Source organism: Trypanosoma conorhini (assembly GCF_003719485.1).
Source record: "Trypanosoma conorhini strain 025E chromosome Unknown Tco_14.4_contig_00532, whole genome shotgun sequence".
In the NCBI taxonomy this organism is placed as follows: Eukaryota; Euglenozoa; class Kinetoplastea; order Trypanosomatida; family Trypanosomatidae; genus Trypanosoma; species Trypanosoma conorhini.
Window position 1 is genome coordinate 1 of NW_021704621.1, and position 13,244 is coordinate 13,244.

The following is a 13,244-nucleotide window of genomic DNA, read 5'->3' on the forward strand; positions in this document are numbered from 1 at the left end:
CTCCCGTTAGTTGCACGCTCATCACCCAATATACATTATGGAAGGAGCCACATCCAAAAGGGAAAGAAAATGAAAGAACCAAAAAGCAATAAAAACAAATACAAAAAAAAGTATGAGTGGCGTTTGACTGAAATGTCTACTTGCCTACACGCCATCGTCCCCACCCACCCCCACCCTGCTGGTGGGTCACACTTTCTTCTTTATCAGAAGTCTGTGTCTCTCAATTGGCCCCGGGAGAATTGTGTTGAGAGCCCTCATCCGAGTTTCAGGCGGCAGCCACCGCGTCCTTGACCTTTTACTCGGGTACTTCCTTGTGCTCCTCGGGAACCTCCTTGTGCTCCTCGGGTACTTCCTTGTGCTCCTCGGGTACTTCCTTGTGCTCCTCGGGAACCTCCTTATGCTCCTCGGGTACTTCCTTATGCTCCTCGGGTACTTCCTTGTGCTCCTCGGGTACCTCCTTATGCTCCTCGGGTACTTCCTTATGCTCCTCGGGTACTTCCTTGTGCTCCTCGGGTACTTCCTTGTGCTCCTCGGGAACCTCCTTGTGCTCCTCGGGAACCTCCTTGTGCTCCTTCACGTGCTCCATTGCCTCCTCCTTCCCTGCTGCGGCGATCTTCGCTTCCTCTTCCGACTCCAGCTCATGCGGCGCCGTCGGGGCATTCGGGTCCACGTGCCGCGTCAATGCAGGCTCCTCCGAGGCCTCATGCACGTCAACTTCCAGTTCATTTTCCTCGTCCTTGTCACCTGCCCCGTCACGTGGCACCTGCACGATGCGGCTCTTCGCCTCTCCAGGGGTGCCGTCCATGCGCACCGGCGTGTACGTCACACGGAGCAATCTTCCCTGATCCTCCTTCTGAACCGTGTAGTTGCGCACACCCGTCTCGACCAGTTCAAAGTTCTCTGTGCCTGGCACCTCACGCTCCCACTCAATGATCGGTTCGCCAGGCTCTCCGCCAAAGTATTCCACCTCCAGCTCCAAGGTGTTCCCAACCAAGGGCTCACCTACCACGTTCAGGAAGTTGGTTTGCGGAATGCCAGCAGAAACGACGCCGTCCGACTTTGCAGTCACGGTTCGCCCCTGTACACCATCAAGGCGCACAGGTGTCACCGAGACCTCAATCGTGCAGTCGACTTCACGCTTAGTGAGTGCGAGGGTTGCGGCGTTGGGGCGTCCAACCTTTGTTAGACGCTTGGCGCGATCGCGGCGGAACCACTGAATCATGTGGGGTCCAAAGTGCCCGCCTGTGTAGTCAAATTCGACCGTGAGCACGTGCTGCTCGGTTAGCTCGCCCATAATTTTGAGGTTTTGAATTTCCGGCGCGGACGGCTCAATGGGTGTCTCCAGCACGCAGCGACACGTCTCACCCTCCTCGCCCTGCTTGTTGACGGGGGTGTACTCCACCGCCAGGCACCTACCCACGTCTTCGAGCGTCGGAACATACCGCGTGGTGTTCTCCCCCTCAATCGGGGAGTACTCCTCCGAGGCGTCGTCCTTGCGGAGCCACTGGTAGTAGCTCTCCCCCTCCACGCCGCCAGAGTAGACAACCTCCACCCCCAGCTCGCTTCCCTCGATAAGGTTGCCGATTATCTTGATGGATTCGCACTCAGGAGCGCCTGCCATGACGGGTGCAGTGACAACAGATTTGGGTTCGCCCGCCACCCAGTCAGCCCGCACGGGCGTAAACTCCACCTTGACACGGCAGTCGACGTCCTCGCTCGTCAGCTTGTAACCGGCCCAGGGATCGTTCATCTCAAGGGTAATTTCCTGGCCGTCCGGCGTAATGCGGAACCAGCTGAGGTGGGAATTGCCCTCAACGCCGCCAACGTAGTCGGCCTCCGCCACCAACACGTGGCCCTCCACAGCCTTGCCCTTGATCTCAAGGTGGGGGCACGTCGGCGGACCAGCAACAATAGGGGTGGAAATGTCGAAGTACAAGAAGGAGAAAACGCCGTTAACGTACGCAAGCACCTCGGCGCGCAGGCAGCAACCCACGTCAGCGGCGGTTGGCGTGTACGTCAGTGTGTTGTTGTCTTCAATGGTCTCGTAGCGGCTACCCGGCGTGCTCTTCATCCAGCGAATGTGCAGAACAGTGTCCTTTTCATCCTCCACGGGTTCCACTTCGGGGACTTTGTAGAGGTAGCAGTAGCCTTGTTTGTACTTGGAAATCACCCCATTCGCCTCGGGGTCAACCTCAACGCCGTCCACAATGTAGCGGTATTCGTACTCCCCAACGGGTAGGTAGAGAGTGGTGTGGAAGTAAGTTTCACCCTCGTCTCCACCACGCTCTAGCTCAATGGGGTCTGTCCAGTTGTTCATGGAACCAACCACAAAAACCTCTGTGGCCTCACCAGAGATCCGGAAGGTGGCGGGAATCAACTCACGCGAGAAGAACATATCCGTCTCCCTCTGCTCGTATGGACGAATGTCTTGCAAGCAGCAGGCGAGCCGTACCGGAATGCCCTCTGTGAGGACGTTGCGGGTTTCATCCTCCGGTGTGAGACGAATAGAGCATAGCTGCAAGTGCCTTGACTTTTCTCGCGCACGCTGAAGCTTAAGAAGAAAAGCATCAGCAGCCTCCTCCACATTGTCGCCCTCAACAACAAAGCCTTCGCAGATGCAGTAAGCTACCTTTCCTTGGTAGTGCTCCAGTGCAGCCCGCTCCTCCCCTGAAACGGAATTACCGTCGATGGTGACAAGATTGGGATTGTTGATGGCAATAGCCATACTGCGGTAAGAGGGAATTTCTGTCACCGGGTTCCCCACGAGATTGAGGGTGTGCAGCGAGGGAAGATTGGGGTAATGCTCGAAGGAGGAGATGTTATTAAAATTAAGAGAAAGCACCCGCAAGTTTGGGAGCCGCTCTAGCCCTTCAAAGCTGTTGATGGCGTTTTCGCTGAGGCACAGTGATTCAAGCGGAGTGAAGTTGGCAATGCCATGGAGCGACTCCACCCTATTCCCTGTCATGTAGAGGTGGCGCAGAAACGGAGTCCTTTCCAGGAAATCCACTGTCCCACAAATCTCGTTAATGGACAGATCCAACACCTTGAGGTTCTCCATTGTGACTTCCGTGTCGAACTCTGCCAACTCGTTTTCGCGGAGGTACAAGTACTCGACGGAGTAGTTCGCCAAAGTCACCTCATGCACGCTACGGAGGTCCTTCTTGTTCAGCAGCAAGCCGCCCGGCTTCAAGGCAGCGCCCCTGCCACCCAGCTGTACAGCGCGTGTGGCCATGTGCTGTAGTCGGCAGAATATTTCCTTTTATATATATATATATATATATTTCTTTTGCTATTTGCTTTGTTGTTGTTCTTGTTTGTTTTTTTTTGGTTTTGTTTTCTATTTCGTTTGCTTGTCGCTTTAATTGATGCACCGGCAGCGTTTGTTGTCAGATCCTTAGTTGAAAAGGAATTGGTGAGGTGGCGCCGGAAAGAGAAAAACAAGCAAAGCAAGGAAGAATAGCTCAGCAAGGTTGTGTGTGTGGGGGGAGGCGAATTGGTTGCGGTGAGGTCAACAACGGCATACGCCCTCCAGCAGGCCGGGAAACTAGCACTGGCCCCGCCCCAAACAGTCCTCAAAGCAACTCCGTTCTCATCCTCACTTTTACTCCACACTTTTTTCCTTTTTTTCTTCTTCTTTTTTCCTTCATGAGGAGCAACTTCTCTTCCTTGTTTGTCTTTGCTTGCTTTTCGTTGCACTTCTCCTCGCCCCACTGACTGTCTGGGCGTGGATGCACGCGTATAAATATATAAATAGGCATGTGCGGCATCATGACTTCGCCTGATTGCCGTCGGCGTGTGGGTTGCCATCTGCTGCCTGGGCCGAAAAGACGCTTGACGGCAGCCCATCCTGCCGAGAAGCAGGGGTTGGGAGGAGAGGCGTACTGCAGCGTGAAGAGTAGTTTGACGGGGTTCGCGCGCCTCGTCTCCCAGGCAGAGTTAGACCGTACCTGCCGCCCGCGACGCAGTCCCCACGCACCTCACACAGCCTTTTCCAGGAACGCATCATGAGTTGAAAGGGCATCTGCGCCCTGGGGTCCATTTCCGCCTGAAACGAGGTCTTGTGGACAAACTCCACCACGTCCTGCATCGTCAACACCCCAAGCACTCGGCCCTTGTCGTCGGCGATAGCGACGACCTGAATCAGCATGTGTTGCAAGGCCTCAAACAACTCGCTGCAAAGTGTTGACGCCGGGAACCGCGGCAGGGCGTGTAGGGGAAGTTCCCCAAGCGACACCGACTCGGCCCCTTGACAGTAAATTAGCAATATGAGCGCCTTCGTCTCAAGCACCCGTGTCACATTTGTTGGGTCGTTTGGATCATTGTAGACAAGAATAAACGGAAGCCCCCTGGCGAAAATGTCCTCGGTCATTTTCTTTGTTAGGCGGACGTCGCAGTGCAGACTATACATCGAGGCGATTCCATGTTTCAAGGCGTCGCGAGCCGTATTCTCCGACATTCGCAACGCGCCCAGCATAATACTTGACTCCACCGGCGAAAAGTCTGTGTCCTCGACCTCAGCGGCAGAGGCGTCCTCCAACGCCACGGAGGACGCCCTTCTCACGCGTTTTTCGCTTCGAATTTCCTCCTGCAGGCGGATGAGTTCCAGCAACTCCGTGCGCCCCAAAAAGACGGACTCCTTCTCCCCGAGAACAAACTCAAGCAACTTCCCCACAGGCCAGGTGATGGGGGACGTGAGACACATGAAGAACAATACCACGTACGTCAGCGCCGCGCTGACTTGCAATGCATGACGAATAAACACCGCCTGGGGTATGATCTCCGCAAACACCAAGATGATTCCAACTGAGACAAATATCGCCGCCACCGGGTTTAAAAACATGTCAAACACCAGCGGCATCATTTCCACCACTACGGCTTCAATAAATAAAAGCGTCACTAACAGCCACTTTGATTTGTGTAAAAGCATCATCACCCGACGGGCCCGGCGGGCATCTTTGGTATGGCCAAGTCGAATAAGCGCATTTAAGCGCTTCGTGTCAAGTGAAAACAAGCAAAGCAAAACCCCTGAAGCAAGACCGCCAAGAATAGTCAGCCCGGTGATTATGGCGGCTAACACTTCCGCAGGAACGTCAACATGCAGCCCGAAGAAGCTAGAATCGGCCATTCTAGACCACCGATCTACGAAGTAAATTGAGGAAGCAACAAACAAAAACAAAAAGGAGAGAAAGAGCGAGAAGGAGAGAGATGAAAAAGCATGAATGAGGAAAGTGTCATGAGCACTATCAATAAATACCATTATTATTATTTTTATTCGTCGTCGTCGCGACGCTTACACCAGAGTAAGTGCTGCTAGCAGAAAACCCAGAAATAAATTGCAACCACATTTACTGTACACAGCACCCCAGCATACTGCCCACCACTGCATCATGATGAATCGATCATGAAAACTTTAGAGCGTCAATCGAGAGCTTGTGTCCCACCATTTTCATCCCGTCCTCCCCCTGTTGTTTGTTTGTTTGTTGGTTCGCTACTGTTGTTGCTCCAAGGCAATCACAGGCCAGTTTTCCGGGCCACATTGCGAGATCACCGGTATAGAAAAATGAGCTAGGAATTGTCCCCCGCTGCAGTCAGAGGGAAAGCGTCGTGGGCGATCGGGCTGTGACTCTAGGCGACACCGTTTCCCCACGGCTGCCCGACGCCAGCATTAGGCGAGGCCCAAGTCTCTGCATGCGTGTGGCTATCCCTCACACGGAAGGAAAGCTCTCCAAGGAGCGTCGGCCGCAACCCAGAGGTGCCACCCAACCTGTCCAGCGTATCACCATCGCCCGCCAGCGCCTGTGTGCTGGTGTCACGTGTTGCTCGCGGCTCTCGCTGCAGCGTCGGTGGCTCCTCCTGTGGAGGATACGTCGCGTGGCCTGATTCCACCTTCAAGAGCCTTGCTGTCAAGAAATCGGTTTCGATACTGTGGTCCCGCTTCAAGGCCTCCAACGCATCACGATGCGCGCTGCACTCTTGTGTCAGACGCCCAATTTCATGCGTCAAACGCATCACGTGTGAGGAACTTTCGGCATCCTCAACCTTATCTGAGTAACCCGCGTCGACGTCAGGTTGTACGGCGGCGTTCGACTGCGTAAAACCATTCCCATTGTTTGTCCCAGCTTGAGTCAAACCAGCAGAAAGTGACGCATAGTCCTGTTGGAGCCTCAGTGTGAGGCTCTCCGCCTCTCTCAGGGCCGACCGCAGGTGTCGTATCTCTCCTTCATACTTCACCACTAATTTTTCCTGCTGGGCACATCTCCGCAATTTTTCCTCAGCTATACCAACACGTTCCTTAAAAGGCCTCAAGAAGAGGATTTCACGTTCCATTGTATTTATCTTCCTCTCACACATTTCCTTTTCATGTCTTGCCTCATCTCCCGCCTCTATTAATTTGCCCCTGAGATTGTCTATCTCCTTTACGGCACTACAATATGCCAAATCGCGCCTCTCTGCATTTTCCAGCAACGCTGTGTTCATCTTTGCCGCAACCGCCAACGCATCCTCTAGGCATTGCACCTGCGCCCCATCAATCCCTTCCATGGATTCGTTTTTGGCTGGTAGTGAGAGTTCTCTTTCTGTGGCAACCGCAAGCAGATTGCGCAACGTCATTATCTCCTCCTCATACCGGGCAATCTTCTCCGCCGCAGAAAGGGATTCCAGATGAAGGGCATTCTCCACCTCACGAAGCTGAGCCGTCATACTTTGATAACCGCTAAGTTCGCCTTGCAGCCAACGAATTTCTTGCTCATATGTACACTTTAACTCGTCCATCTCCTTCTTCGCTTCAGCCAATAGTCGGGAAAGGTAGTCTCTTTCGGAAACAATAGCCTCCTGTGAAACCTCAAAAGATTCCGCAACCGCAGCATCCCTTCGCAATTCACCTGATTTTGCGGCCCCACTCGGAGAAGTTGCGGCATCCGACATGTCCCCGCCTCCCAACCCGGGATTATGCAGTGTTGTACATGTCGTGGCTTCACAAGTTGAGGCTCCCTGTTTTGGAAAAACCGCTGCCGCGTGACTGCACTTCGGGGTTTTCCTCGCCACTTCATGCCTCAAAGAAGTTTCTTCGCCTCCTAACGATATTTCCGGTGCTGCGCCCTCGGTTGAGAGCCCCAAAAGAAGCTTCTGCTGCACCGTGATTCTCGAGAGCGTATTAAGGCACGCCGCCACACTCATCAACCCTCGTTGCAATCGAGTGGAAGGGTGCTCCTTAGCAGCAGCAGCAGCAGCGGCAGCATCGCAAGCAGAATTCTTCCGAGTATTTATTTGCCACTTGTTATCCTCATTATTGTCATCATCATCGCCAAAAAAGCAATTCCGATTGAAACCAAAGTCTCTTCTTGAATTCCATGCATCCTCTTGCTGCCAATCCTGCCGCAGTGTCACATCCTCCATAATTTTTTTTCCTTCTTCTTGCGTAAAGGTTTTATTGTCTTTGCTATTGATGTAATAGAAAAATAAAGTAAATCAAAAAGTAAAGTCAGTTAATCAATGGACACCGCGGAAGACAGAGGAGGCAGAAAAATATATATATATATGTTGAAGCTGTCCCTTTATGGAATAAACAATGTTATCAGTTAGCTCCTTCAGGAGGCATTTGTTTTACTCCTCAGCTTCATCTCCTAGAAAATATAAATCGTGTCATACGCGACGGTCCATGCCAAGATGTATGTCATGGCACCAGTGACAAGGTTACCAAGCGAGAAAAACTGTTTCTTTCCGGACGGGAAGTACCGCTCAGGGGTGCCTTCACAGCCAACTTTCAGCATTACGAAGGAGGTTAGTAGCGCACACAAGAAGAAGAACACCGCCCCGGTGATACCTGTCAGGCCCATCACTCCTGCCCCAACACCTGCTATGAGAGCGCTCATCGTTCTGATCTGTGACATGTTTGAAATGTTTTCCCCAAGATCGCCATCCACATACATTGTCTTCCCTAGGCTCATCTTCGCTTACTAATGATGTGTCCTAACATGTCCAGAAACAAAAAAGAACGAGGGATAAGAAACAAGGAAAAATTTAACAAGGAAAAAAAATACGATAGCATCTGTTTCTTCTCCAAATATATATATATATATATATACACTTGTTCTTGCAGTCAACCAAGCTGATCCGGTGTTGTCCCTGCCCTCGCCAGGACGATGAAATAGGCGCCCGCTACTTTGCTCCACGGCCGCCGCTACGCTCTAATTGAAGCTGAAGAATCAGCTCCCTTTCCCGTTGTTTTTCAAAGTAATTGACCCAACTAGCTGGGCACGCATTATCCAGTGCCTTTTTTTGAGCTGCACATTCTTTTTCCGCGTCCTCCGGTAAAGTATCAAGGCATTTATGATATGAGTCCCGTGACTGGTAACAAATCTCACGCTTTCTTGCGCTCTGCATAAAAAGAACAGAATATGTAGAGCACCAAACAAAAGGGTAAGGAATAAGTTAAGCTAACTATTATTCTTTATATATGTGTATCACTTCATGATAAAAAAAGATGCAAGAGCAAAAAATGCAAAAACGATGATGTGATGAGTATTGTTTTGTTGAGACGCGAAGAGAGGAAAAAACGCATCACTGTAATACAGGCAAGGCCTAAAGGTAAAATACAAATAATTCCCAAAAAAAAATATTGCTACTAGGAGCGGTTGAGTCCAGAGAAGAAGTGAAAGTTACTCGATAGATAACACAACGACAAGATAAATAGGAGGCACATAATTTGGCATTCAAGGTAAGCAATGCAGGGTTTTACGTATATTGAGGCGCTTTATTCGTTTTTCTTCCGTGTCTCAGACCTTAGAGATAAATTTCTACGATGGCGCAGATTTTGTCTTCCCGAGTGAAGCGAAAAAAACCGTATTTGAACCCATTTGAATAGTCCGATAACAAGAAATATTAAGCACACATATCCTCCCTTTTTTCCCAATATCTTGCGTAATCTTCCGCGGTTCTGACGGCGCTCAAGCAAAAAGGTCCTCATGCTAGAATCAACAAACACCCTGACAAGCAAGCGGCCACTAGTCTGTCTCAATAAAATCCAGGCATCCTCACTCAGAAATTTCACTCCAACCCATCTTGCTGCTGGGGAATAAACAAATTGCATTGAAACATTTTCCACAACAAGATTTTTAATCTTCAAGTAGGCAGTGCAGTCTCTTGTAGAGTCGTGAGAGCAAGTCAGATTAATACCCTCACCTTCTAAAAGTTCTGTAGAAGACCAAACCCCATCCAAGTTCTCCGAGAGAATATCGAAGAAAGTGCCGGAAAAACTAAGATACGATATGCACATCACTGCCAGGACAGCACCATATGACAACATACCTCTTAATCGTTCCATTCTTACAACATACTTTTCCTCCCTAGGCGATGAATGCATTTATATTTATTGAGACACCGTCTATCTGTAAGTAAGCAAACACAAAGAAACAAAGGTAAGAAGAACAAAATGAAATCAATATAAAAAAAGAGAAAGAAGGAACGAAGAATAAGCCTTAACTAAATCAATTTAAAAAGGTCCAATATCGCATGAAACTAAATTAGTGCTCATCGGCGGGGTCTCATATATATATATATATACTTTATTGTTTTTTAACAAGGATTCTATGGTACAAAAAAACAAAAAGGCTTTTAATTACGAATTTGATTTTTCCAAGATATGAAGGTAGTACGCATGATTTTCATGAGACGGATTCAAAAATGCAAATCCCTTCATTCCTTTAAAGCGTTTCTCCGCCTTTTCACGACCGAGCTTGATAGCCGCATTGGCAAATTCCCTAATTGTTGCAGCCTCAGCCTCAGACAATGGCACAGAAGCCTCTTTCACTTCACACTTTTGACGTTTCAGGTCCAACCCCACTTGACTTCGTTTCCGGCGCAAAGCCTTGTGATCACAAAACCCTAGTAAAGACGGCGTTTTCGCCATTAAAGATGCAAGCTCCAATGGATCTGATAGTGGGGGAGCGGAATCCATGCAGTTATCAAGCCAGAATCCCACCTTTCCATCAACAACGTCTTCCAATATAGAGTTTAGTGTGGGCGAGTGAAGGACTGCCAAAGGTATTGGTAAAGGCGCCGCCGAACCAGTATCGTGAACGCTCTCCAGAATAATAGCATTATTCCATAGAGTTGTGTACAGAACAATATGTGCAATTATCAAGGGATACGAAAGATCGAGAGGACACTGTAGTGTACAATCTCCAAAGCGAATCTCACATAACTCGTTTTGTGATGGATAACAATAAACGTTTACATGTGGTTTTGGTATGAATTCAGCACTTGTGCCGACTGGCGCTTGTTCAAACCAACCCCGACAACAAGTTGAAGAGGCAGTAGCAAAATGCCTTGATATCGGCACTCTCTCCCCTGATGAATGCGTTAAAAAAGTCTTTACCCGTGAAATTACTCCATCACATTTAGGAATTAAGGATAACTCCTTAACAAGAGCTTCTCTTTCATTGCCCAGTTCATTTTCTAAGCTTATTCGGTATTGGAGGCAGAAATTATCGATTGCATCCCCCACCCATATTGGGGAAAAGTGGGCATCAGATATCAATTTTTGAGCAGTCTCTTTGGACTGTCTAAATGCGTAGCACCAAAGAATGCACTTCACGTCAAACGGCGTGAATTCAGGAAACTTTGGCTCGTAAGGCAACCGAAATCGGTACGAAAGTGCCCGCCCCATAACTTCCAAACGAAACGCATGTGATTCATCTGACAAATTCAAAAAAGAAACAATTCCAGCCATCCTCATTGAGTACATAACTTTCTCAAACACTGCTGCCGCGCCCCGAGATATAAAAAGCATCTCAGATATCCTTAAAACAGGTTGTATCCCTTTGTGGCAATTCCCCAATTTAAATCTTCTAAATATCCATAAGATAATATTCATTGCCTCTTGAAGACATCCATTGTCCAGCTTGCTCGTGTTGCAACTTCGCTCATCCGCGTTAGTAGAAACAAACATTGGATGCGGTAATAGCTTAGGTGATGGACTTCCAGGAAGAAGCATGTGAAGAAGCGCAATGTCTCGAGCATCCATCTTTTTCACCATAAACGAGGGCCTCCACATATAAACGGTTTAAGTAACGCTCGTGCTCCGGTTTAAGCAGCTGCTCCTGAAGATTCTTTTGGGAACAAAAAACACAATTGGGATAGTTCGATCATGGGAAGCTAACATTTCGCAGATTTGTTTTTCAGTTGTTACAACTGTAACTGGGGTGGAGGTATAACTGTCACATAAATGCCTTTGTAAATCTTTTCGTAGCAATTCCTTCTCTGGTAAGCTAACTAGAATACAGCGCAAATTAATATCATCTTTGCTTGGTTCTTCCTCAGCAGTATCACATAATTCCTCATGAATACCCACAACCAGTTCTGTGGCTTTATCAATCCATTCTCCATGTGTTTCTGTCATTGTATCACACTCCGAGTCAATGGTGCATGCGTCATTTGGCAAAGTATCGGTGCTTAATACGCGATAAACGCAAATCCTTAGCTTATTCTCAAAAAAGAGCTGAATATCATCCAATATATTCTCGCCTTCGTGTCCCTCTAACACACAAATTCGAATACTCACCCTACTGAGCCTCTGACGTACGGAATCAATAGTAATCGAAGCAAAGTTGTGAAGTATGGATGACACAGCGAGTGCCCATAAGGAAAACAAAAACGCGCCGTATGAGTTCCCTTTCTCAAGATAAACCTCAACATTCCTTAGGACATATACCATATTCCTCCCAGGTGATACACCCCCCAAAAGAAAATTAAGAAGAGACTGCCACATATCATCTATCCCTTTAAGATCCAATGAGACAACAAAGTAAACACTCGAAGAGTCCTGTTTCCCAGCTTCAAAAACGCCGCAGATGTCACTAATGTTTTTTGATTCAACGACCACAAAGCAATCCCCTTCTTCACTCGCCCGCACTAGTCGTGAAGCTGAGGGTGAACGAAACAGGTGAGGAATAATATCTAGAAATTCAAAAGCACTTCCTCCCTTTGGGCAAGACTTTTTATTATCGACTTCTTTTTTCACTCCAAGAACCCGCTCATACAAACTAGCATTGGCATCCATAAAAAATGATGTCGAATCAGCCCTTGTGATCATACTCTCCGGAAGACGATGCATCCTTGAGGCCGTAATTGTGTCAAAGAAGACGCTACTTTCTACAGGACTGCAATAAGGCACATCGCCATAAAAGCCCGAGGTTGTGTCCTTCAAACCCATAATCTAAGAAAAATAAAAAGCAGAGGGAAAAAACACAAAAGCAGAAAATGAAAAATAAAAATAGACAAAATGAGTTCGTGTAATCCAATAACTAAAAAATCCTCCCGAGAAAGAGTCACTCATAAATACATGTTAACAGCCAAAAATAATCTTTACATATATATAATGGTGACAATAATAACAACACGACAATCACATAGAACAACAAACAAAAAACATATAGGGAAAGTGACCCCAACCCAACAACCAAGAACCCAGCACAACGACAAGAAAAAACACACGAATGAATGCCCTCGCGCAGGTCAAACAGCACTAAAGCACCTCCGAAATATTTTCCTCACTGGAGAAACAACGCGGCGCGACTCCAACCCCCGAAATTCGCCCACATTTCCGACGCCACCCCACCCCCAAACGAAAAATCGATAAAGACGCGCAAACAGCCGCCGCCGCACACGCCCACCTCCCGCCGCCGCTTCCACAACGGGCGCCAGAGCAATAAAGTGGCAAACGTCCCCGCACGCGCATCTCGTAACCATTACGCCCCGGCATCTGCTATTCGCAGCTCGCCGCGCCACAACTAATAAAAAACAACGGCGCCGCACGGCCACGGCAGGAACCGCGCATGCGTGGCGCCAGAGGCACGGACACATGCAACAGCGGGCGCCACACCCCTTTGCGCCGCCCCGCCCCCATACCCCCGGCAGCCGCGCGTGGGCAACGCGGCGTAGGGAGCAAAAGAAAAGAAAAGAAGCATGCATGCGCACAGGAAAAAAGAAACAGCACGGCAGAGCGCAGTGGGCCGCACCCAAGCACCCACACACGCACCGGCACGCCGTGCGGCAGCCACCGCCAGCGCCGCAGGGAGACACGGGCGGCGCACGCAGGCAAAGCCGGGGGATCACACAAGCACCACGCGCAAAAAACACACCATGGGGCGGACTGCGCACAACTAACGTGCCGTCGCGCGTGGGCGCTCTCTTTGCCGCTGTTCTTGTTGCTCCGTGTGCGCTCGCCCCGCCACGTCGTTTCCCCA

At 49.3% G+C, this 13,244-nt stretch overlaps 7 protein-coding genes across 7 annotated transcripts, besides 9 other annotated features; all 7 read right to left on the minus strand.

Annotated features, from left to right (window-relative positions):
- The first annotated feature begins 56 nt into the window (after positions 1-56).
- Positions 57-111: a sequence feature (A-rich).
- Positions 112-295: 184 nt separating this feature from the next.
- Positions 296-3,232, minus strand: Tco025E_07162 (leucine-rich repeat protein; the record flags this gene model as incomplete). Its single annotated transcript, XM_029374029.1, has 1 exon — positions 296-3,232. One exon carries the CDS (start codon positions 3,230-3,232, stop codon positions 296-298), a length of 2,937 nt encoding a protein of 978 aa, XP_029225855.1.
- A 28-nt stretch (positions 3,233-3,260) lies between these two features.
- Positions 3,261-3,281: a microsatellite.
- Positions 3,282-3,284: 3 nt separating this feature from the next.
- Positions 3,285-3,298: a microsatellite.
- Positions 3,299-3,335: a microsatellite.
- A 431-nt stretch (positions 3,336-3,766) lies between these two features.
- On the minus strand, positions 3,767-5,125 carry Tco025E_07163 (CBS domain-containing protein; the record flags this gene model as incomplete). The annotated part of the gene is made up of 1 exon (XM_029374030.1): positions 3,767-5,125. The coding sequence occupies one exon, from the start codon at positions 5,123-5,125 to the stop codon at positions 3,767-3,769; it is 1,359 nt and encodes a 452-aa protein (XP_029225856.1).
- Positions 5,126-5,465: 340 nt separating this feature from the next.
- Positions 5,466-5,486: a microsatellite.
- Positions 5,487-5,625: 139 nt separating this feature from the next.
- On the minus strand, positions 5,626-7,395 carry Tco025E_07164 (uncharacterized protein; the record flags this gene model as incomplete). Its single annotated transcript, XM_029374031.1, has 1 exon — positions 5,626-7,395. The coding sequence occupies one exon, from the start codon at positions 7,393-7,395 to the stop codon at positions 5,626-5,628; it is 1,770 nt and encodes a 589-aa protein (XP_029225857.1).
- A 51-nt stretch (positions 7,396-7,446) lies between these two features.
- Positions 7,447-7,481: a sequence feature (A-rich).
- A 141-nt stretch (positions 7,482-7,622) lies between these two features.
- Tco025E_07165 (Rab5-interacting family protein) lies at positions 7,623-7,928 on the minus strand (the record flags this gene model as incomplete). The annotated part of the gene is made up of 1 exon (XM_029374032.1): positions 7,623-7,928. The coding sequence occupies one exon, from the start codon at positions 7,926-7,928 to the stop codon at positions 7,623-7,625; it is 306 nt and encodes a 101-aa protein (XP_029225858.1).
- Positions 7,929-8,062: 134 nt separating this feature from the next.
- Positions 8,063-8,083: a microsatellite.
- A 669-nt stretch (positions 8,084-8,752) lies between these two features.
- Tco025E_07166 (uncharacterized protein) lies at positions 8,753-9,304 on the minus strand (the record flags this gene model as incomplete). Its single annotated transcript, XM_029374033.1, has 1 exon — positions 8,753-9,304. The coding sequence occupies one exon, from the start codon at positions 9,302-9,304 to the stop codon at positions 8,753-8,755; it is 552 nt and encodes a 183-aa protein (XP_029225859.1).
- An 86-nt stretch (positions 9,305-9,390) lies between these two features.
- Positions 9,391-9,470: a sequence feature (GA-rich).
- A 74-nt stretch (positions 9,471-9,544) lies between these two features.
- Positions 9,545-9,561: a microsatellite.
- A 55-nt stretch (positions 9,562-9,616) lies between these two features.
- On the minus strand, positions 9,617-11,035 carry Tco025E_07167 (uncharacterized protein; the record flags this gene model as incomplete). Its single annotated transcript, XM_029374034.1, has 1 exon — positions 9,617-11,035. One exon carries the CDS (start codon positions 11,033-11,035, stop codon positions 9,617-9,619), a length of 1,419 nt encoding a protein of 472 aa, XP_029225860.1.
- A 27-nt stretch (positions 11,036-11,062) lies between these two features.
- On the minus strand, positions 11,063-12,211 carry Tco025E_07168 (uncharacterized protein; the record flags this gene model as incomplete). Its single annotated transcript, XM_029374035.1, has 1 exon — positions 11,063-12,211. One exon carries the CDS (start codon positions 12,209-12,211, stop codon positions 11,063-11,065), a length of 1,149 nt encoding a protein of 382 aa, XP_029225861.1.
- Positions 12,212-13,244: the final 1,033 nt, after the last annotated feature.